This window comes from Musca domestica, unplaced genomic scaffold (genome assembly GCF_030504385.1).
Source record: "Musca domestica strain aabys unplaced genomic scaffold, Musca_domestica.polishedcontigs.V.1.1 200, whole genome shotgun sequence".
Classification (NCBI taxonomy): Eukaryota; Metazoa; Arthropoda; class Insecta; order Diptera; family Muscidae; genus Musca; species Musca domestica.
The window spans coordinates 81,578-89,888 of NW_026712251.1; the positions used below are offsets into that span (position 1 = coordinate 81,578).

At 38.2% G+C, this 8,311-nt stretch overlaps 2 protein-coding genes across 2 annotated transcripts; both read right to left on the reverse strand.

The window, feature by feature from the left end:
* Positions 1-789: 789 nt before the first annotated feature.
* On the reverse strand, positions 790-2,766 carry LOC131802367 (neprilysin-2-like). The gene has a single exon (XM_059122552.1). It carries the CDS (start codon positions 2,764-2,766, stop codon positions 790-792), a length of 1,977 nt encoding a protein of 658 aa, XP_058978535.1.
* Positions 2,767-5,505: 2,739 nt separating this feature from the next.
* On the reverse strand, positions 5,506-7,482 carry LOC101899603 (neprilysin-2). The gene has a single exon (XM_005189407.4). The coding sequence runs from the start codon at positions 7,480-7,482 to the stop codon at positions 5,506-5,508; it is 1,977 nt and encodes a 658-aa protein (XP_005189464.2).
* Positions 7,483-8,311: the final 829 nt, after the last annotated feature.

The following is an 8,311-nucleotide window of genomic DNA, read 5'->3' on the forward strand; positions in this document are numbered from 1 at the left end:
CGGATTTGATTTTTTTTTGAAAATTGTTAAATTTGTACCAAATGGTGGAGGGTATTCAAACTTCGGCCCGGTTGAACTTACAGCTTTTTTAATTGTTAAGATTATAACAGAAGTTTTAACGGATTTTATTGCTTTTGAGAATTACCAAATTCGTTCCAAATGGTGGAGGGTATTCAAAGTTCGACCCGGCCGAACTTGCAGCTTTTTTAGTTGTTTTATATAAAGCTTATGGTCAATGACCATCCAATTTGATAGACTTCTGCCGAACATTCAACTCTAGCCCTTTGCCAAATTCTGAGTCGATTGCTCTGTTATTACGACCTGCAGAGCAATTTAAAAATCAAGATTTTTTCTTGATTTTGGTCCGTTTCAACCCATAAATAGGAAGATCCATATATAAGATTCTATGTCTTGGACCAAGCTTTCGAGGTGTCGCATAATAACAATTTTCGTAGGGTATAACAAGGAACAGTTTTTATGTATGGTATGTTCAGTAAAATATGATCAGCTTCATTTTGGCCGTATTAAATGATTAATACCAAAATCAGTTCTTAATTTTATTTGCTTTACGCCCAGATGCATGGCGATTTTCTGGCATCAAGCTTGCACAATTTACAACTTGCAACATAAATTCTACCTTATAATACGATTATCTATACCTTTACATTTTGAAAACCCCTTTTTCGTTTTTTATATCTGTCTGCTGACTGATTCCAGATAACTAATCTATACATTAATCTACATATATTTTTTGTGTAACAATAAAAAAAATTAATTTTTGACCTTAATCTAACGCCGCCACAGATTACAACTCCTTGGCGTTTGCAGGCGGCTCTTCTCGCCACAATTATACTCCTTGGCAAATTCTGGAAAATGAGCAAGGGCATCATTCACTCGATCACTGTCCATGCCATGTTCACTGGTACTAATCGCATCCTCGGTATCTGATGTTGTGACGCCACAAAAGAATTGGGCAAAATTGAGGAAAAACAATTTCTTCAATGACATCGGCATGCCATAGATTTGACGGGTGCGATTCAATGCCTCCGGCTGCAGATTGAAAAATGTATTGTAGGCATAACGTAACCCACTGATATCGGCTATTTTCTCATCTATGACATATGGATTCAATTTGCGTAGACACTGATAGTTGTTGTCGAAGTTGGTGTTGGCCAAGATGTTGTTGTATTGGGGCGTGTTTAGTTTCCCACTTATGTCAACCTCCAGACCGGTATAATCGAAACCATGTAAAATTTCATGGGCCAATAGAAAACCCAGAGAGCTGTATTTGTAGATATCCTCATAGCTGGGATGATAGATGGGAGTTTTCAAGGCCGTAACGGGTATAATGACAATGTTCGAACGTTGTATAAAGTAGGGTGAGGAGCTGGATCCGGTCTCATAGCTTTCCAAATGGAAGTAGTGGCTGGCATTGGTGGATAGAGTGTTGTTGTTACCCAAATGCAGCGATTGAACACTGAAGGCCAGCAGTTTCAAATGATTGCCATAGAAATCACTTATATTTAGAGTTAGATTGGCATAATGCCTTTCCAAAACGGCCACTGTGTCTATGCGTGGCAAATTCCCAATTTTCAGCTGAATGTGGTCCAACTTATTGAGGAGATACGAAAGTATGGTCTCATTAAAGCCGTGATTGTTTTGCTCCAACTGCTGTTTGAACTCCTTGACGAGATTATTGAAAAGTTCTCGAATTTTTGTAGATTCTTGCAGAATTTCAGGATTTTTCTGTTCATAAATCCAATGCATGGCCATGGGTAGGAGGCTGCGTGTCGAAGACAGGCAATCTTCTTTGAAGAAATCTTCCGGTCCCTTGAGATTCAAGTGCCACAGGAAACGTATTTCCAAATATTTACAAATAAAACGATTGTCATATTCCTTCAACAACGCATCCAATGCCTCCAGATAGGGTATGTTCTGGATATAGAGTTCCATGTCGGGATCCAAACTACTCTGCTGCAGAACAATACGTAAATATTTCTTTAGCCATGGCAGGGGTAATTCCCGGACTGTTATCAAGCGACTTCCTTCTTCGTCGGGTATGTCGTCAAGCCTTAAAAGCAATTCCTCAAAATCGCTAATTTCTTTCCATAATTTTTTAAAAGTCCTCGAATTCATTGGTATATCCAAGGTCTCGATGAGCACCTTGAGATTTCTCTCTGCCATGGCCACAAAGCCACCACCCTCCACAGGCTTGTCCAAATCCACAGTAAGTCGGCTAGGATCATCTTTCTTTTGGTAGACAATCTCCTCCACCAGCACCCCATTCATGCCATAACGACGCATCACAGCCAGCGTCTGCACCCAATCGAATTCGACATTATTTTTTGGATCTGCCCAGAGCATTGGCCATTTCAAATTCTCATGGATTTTCATCCAACGCAAATACTCCAATGGCTTATAGCTTTCCACATCGAAACATGACCTGTAATATTCATAGGCTTTGCGTACAAATCGTGGACCATGTCTCAGCCGTAATCTGTCCATGTGATTTGCCAGTTCACGATTTACTTGATAATCCAACATGGTAAGCGTTTCATAGAATTTGCTACCAGCACCATCTACATGATCGGCCCATTTGCCACAGGCATATTGATAATAATCGGTACAGGGGTCAGCATTCAAGTCCATGGAACTTTCAATTAATTTTTGCTGGCGACGATTAATATAGGAAGGCTGATGTGTGGCCTCTGTGACCATCAGGGGCAAGGTCAACAGAAGCCATAAGGTGCTGTTCGACAGCTTCATTTCTCACCGTAGGTTTTCTGTGCTCTCTCAAGCTTGTGTTGTAGTTTTCGTTGTTGTTGATGTCGCTTCTCGTTTTGTTCTATAAAATGCAAACAACACTCAGTTTCCGTTGCAAGATAATGACTGATTTGTAATTATTTTTACGAAGTATTAAAATAACTTATAAATCAATTGTGGCCACAGTAGATTCTGATTAAGTGAAACAAGAAAAAATTAATAGGGCATTAAAGTTTCTTTAGTAGACCAAAAATTGGACGGAACCATTACACTGTCCAAAAAAATTAATTTCTTTCATACTTACAGGAAAAACACAGATTAAGGATTTAAAACCAGTAAGGATACCCTACACCACTTTGCTAATTTAGTAGAGCTGCGCATAACAATTAAAAATTTTTATGGGAGAATTCAATCATACACGCTATGATTATAATATAATTTAAAGTTAAATAATTTAAAGGTCTAAATATGCCGAAGCATTTGTATCTTTTAAATTCGGACTTGTATTACCCATTTGGTGCACAATTAATTTGAAATCGGATAAAAATATATATGGGAGCTATATCCAAATCAGAACCGATCTCGATAAAATTTGGCAAAGATATTTCTGAGCTGTATTTGATATATTTCCTTGAATATCGTTGTTACGGAGTGCATATTACGGCTGTGGGTAACAAATATGACAAATCGGATGAACAATATATATGGGAGCTATAGCTATATCTGAACCGATCTTCACCAAATTTGACATACTAGCTTCTAGACTCAATTCGGTCGCATGTGCCAAATTCCCATTTGGGCAAATATTAGACGTTTGGTGCACAATAAAAGGTAAATCGGACGAAGTTATATATGGGAGCTATGTCCAAATCAGAGCCGATCTCGATAAAATTTAGCAAACGTATTTATGAGCTGTATTTGATAGATTTCCCCAAATATTGTTGTTACAGAGTGCATATTACGGCTGCGGCGGACAAAAATAACAAATCGGATGAACAATATATATGGAAGCTATAGCTATATCTGAACCGATTTCGATTAAATTTGGCATACTTATTTTCAGGCCTAATTTGGTTGTACGTGCAAAATCCGATACTATTCGGGCTGATATTACACGTTTGGTGCACAATAAAAGGCAAATCGGACGAAGATATATATGGGAGCTATATCTAATTTTTAACCGATTATCTCCAATTTCAATAGGGTTCGTCCTTGGGCTAAACAAATGTTGTTTGAAAAATTTCATATCAATCGGATGATAAATGCCACCTGCATTTTGGACATACGGACGGACGGACTGACATGCATAAATCAACTCAGAAAGTGATTCTATGCAGATCATCAAAAGGAACTATGGGTCTATCTCGTATTCTTTTGCCTGTTACAAACAAATGCACAAAGACATAATAACCTGACCACCTTGTGGTGTAGGGTATAAATATTCGCGTTTAAATGGATTTTTTTTATATAAAGCTTATGGTCAATAACCATCCAATTTGGTAGACTTCTGCCGAACATTAAACTCTAGCACTATGCCAAATTCTGAGTCGATTGCTCTGTTATTACGACCTCCAGAGCAATTTAAAAATCAGGAATTTTTCTTGATTTTGGTCCGTTTCAACCCATAAATAGGAATATATAATTATATATAAGATTCTATGTCTTGGACCAATATTTCGAGGTGTCACATAACAACAATATTCGTAGGGTATAACAAGGAACAGTGTTTATGTATGGTATGTTCAGTAAAATCTGATCAGCTTCATTTTGGCCGTATTAAATGATTAAAACCAAAATCAGTTCTTAATTTTATTTGCTTTACGCCCAGATGCATGGTGATTTTCTGGCATCAAGCTTGTAGAGAAAATAATACAAAATTTACAATTTGCAGCATAAATTCTACCTTATAATACGTTTATCTACCTCCACCATACTATGGAGGGTATATTAATTTTGTCATTCCGTTTGTAACTCCTCGAAATACTCATGTCAGACCCAACAAAGTATATATATTCTTGATCAGCGTAAAATTCTAAGACGATTTAGCCATGTCCGTCGGTCTGTTGTAATCACGCTATCTTTCGAACAAATTGATATAGAAGGCTAAAATTTTGCACACATGTATATTTTGTCAGTAGGTAGTTCAAGTTCGTAAATGGGCCATGTAGGTCCATGTTATCATATAGCCCCCATATAATGGTACCTCCCGATATTCGATATTTTGATGATTTTATCGACATTATTTACCGGGATTGTTTCAAATTACGCATGTGAAGTTCGAAATGGATACTTCAGCCCATGCCAGAAAATTGTCTGTGCAGGTCCACGTCTTCGTATAGCCCCCATATAACGGTACCCCCTATATTCGGTATTTTGATAATTTTAGCTACATTATAAACAGACTTTTTTTCTTCAAGTTTCGCATTTAAATATTGTAATAACTTATGACCAAAGTTGCCAATGCAGATCCACGTCGTCATATAGGCATTCGGTATTTTTAAGATTTTAACAGAATTTTTAACGGATTTTATTTATTTAATTTTTTTTTTTTGTTTTTGGAAATTGCCAAATTTGTACCAAATGGTGGAGGGTATTAAAAGTTCGGCCCGGCCGAACTTACAGCTTTTTTACTTGTTCTTTCTTTTTTTTTATATCTGTCTGCTCACGGATTCAAGATAACTAATCTATATATTAATCTATATATATTTTTTGTGTAACAATAAAAAAAAAATTGTCCTTCATTTAACGCCGCCACAGATTACAACTCCTTGGCGATTGCAGGCGGCTCTCCTCGCCACAATTATACTCCTTGGCAAATTCTGGAAAATGGGCAAGGGCATCGTTCACTCGATCACTGTCCATGCCATGTTCACTGGTACTAATCGCATCCTCGGTATCTGATGTTGTGACGCCACAAAAGAATTGGGCAAAATTGAGGAAAAACAATTTCTTCAATGACATCGACATGCCATAGATTTGACGGGTGCGATTCAATGCCTCCGGCTGCAGATTGAAAAATGTATTGTAGGCATAACGTAACCCACTGATATCGGCTATTTTTTCATCTATGACATATGGATTCAATTTGCGTAGACACTGATAGTTGTTGTCGAAGTTGGTGTTGGCCAAGATGTTGTTGTATTGGGGCGTGTTTAGTTTCCCACTTATGTCAACCTCCAGACCGGTATAATCGAAACCATGTAAAATTTCATGGGCCAATAGGAAACCCAGAGAACTGTATTTGTAGATATCCTCATAGCTGGGATGATAGATGGGAGTTTTTAAGGCCGTAACGGGTATAATGACAATGTTCGAACGTTGTATAAAGTAGGGTGAGGAGCTGGAGCCGGTCTCATAGCTTTCCAAATGGAAGTAATGGCTGGCATTGGTGGATAGTGTGTTGTTGTTACCCAAATGCAGCGATTGAACGCTGAAGGCCAGCAGTTTCAAGTGGTTGCCATAGAAATCACTGACATTTAGAGTTAGATTGGCGTAATGCCTCTCCAACACCGGAACTGTGTCTATGCGTGGCAAATTGCCAATTTTCAGCTGAATGTGATCCAACTTGTTGAGGAGATATGAAAGTATGGTCTCATTAAAGCCGTGATTGTTTTGCTCCAACTGCTGTTTGAACTCCTTGACGAGATTATTGAAAAGTTCTCGAATTTTTGTAGATTCTTGCAGAATTTCAGGATTTTTCTGTTCATAAATCCAATGCATGGCCATGGGCAGGAGGCTGCGTGTCGAAGACAGGCAATCTTCTTTGGAGAAATCTTCCGGTCCCTTGAGATTCAAGTGCCACAGGAAACGTATTTCCAAATATTTACAAATAAAACGATTGTCATATTCCTTCAACAACGCGTCCAATGCCTCCAGATAGGGTATGTTCTGGATATAGAGTTCCATGTCGGGATCCAAACTGCTATGCTGCAGAACAATACGTAAATATTTCTTTAGCCATGGCAGGGGTAATTCCCGGACTGTTATCAAGCGACTGCCTTCTTCGTCGGGTATGTCGTCAAGCCTTAAAAGCAATTCCTCAAAATCACTTATTTCCTTCCACAATTTTTTAAAAGTCCTCGAATTCATTGGTATATCCAAGGTCTCGATGAGCACCTTGAGATTTCTCTCTGCCATGGCCACAAAGCCACCACCCTCCACAGGCTTGTCCAAATCCACAGTAAGTCGGCTAGGATCATCTTTCTTTTGGTAGACAATCTCCTCCACCAGCACCCCATTCATGCCATAACGACGCATCACAGCCAGCGTCTGCACCCAATCGAATTCGACATTATTTTTTGGATCTGCCCAGAGCATTGGCCATTTCAAATTCTCATGGATTTTCATCCAACGCAAATACTCCAATGGCTTATAGCTTTCCACATCGAAACATGACCTGTAATATTCATAGGCTTTGCGTACAAATCGTGGACCATGTCTCAGCCGTAATCTGTCCATGTGATTTGCCAGTTCACGATTTACTTGATAATCCAACATGGTAAGCGTTTCATAGAATTTGCTACCAGCACCATCTACATGATCGGCCCATTTGCCACAGGCATATTGATAATAATCGCTACAAGGGTCAGCATTCAAGTCCATGGAACTTTCAATTAATTTTTGCTGGCGACGATTTATATAGGAAGGCTGATGTGTGGCCTCTGTGACCATCAGGGGCAAGGTCAACAGAAGCCAAAAGGTGCTGTTCGGCAACTTCATTTCTCACCGTGGGTTTTCTGTGCTCTCTCAAGCTTGTGCTGTAGTTTTCGTTGTTGTTGATGTCGCTTCTCGTTTTGTTCTATAAAATGCAAACAACACTCAGTTTCCGTTGCAAGATAATGACTGATTTGTAATTATTTTTACGAAGTATTAAAATAACTTATAAATCAATTGTGGCCACAGTAGATTCTGATTAAGTGAAACAAGAAAATTGGACGGAGCCATTACACTGTCCAACAAAACTCATTTCTTTCATACTTACAGTAAAAAAACAGATTAAGGATTTAAAAAAAAGCCAGCGAATATGCCTTTTGTAAGTTTAAAGTAGGTTTTGCCAAAAATATCCATATCCTATCCTCAGATGTCAACAGTGATTTTATTAACAAATTTCAGGATTCCAGCCTGTTATTCTCAAATTTAGTACCAATTAGTACAATTACAGTAGGCATATCCAAAACCAGCTCTTTATCTCAACCACCAACAGACCCCTTAATATTGGATTTCCGAATTCCAGCTCTTTACCTTCACCCAATACCACATTTAGTACTATTTAGTATTTTTTGTACGATAATTTTACACATCTCTAACCAACTCCATATCTCAATTCCAAATGCCAACATAGACTTCAATATTAAATTTAAGGATTCCTGTTCTTTCCCTTGACCCATTTAGGACTATTTAGTACTCTTTGTACAATTATGGTACATATTTCTAAAACAACCTCCATATCTCAATCGCTGATATCAAAAGACCTTAATATCAAATTTCAGACTTTCGGCTCAAAAGACGCCAACAGTGACATCTATTTCAAATTTCAATTTCAACTCTA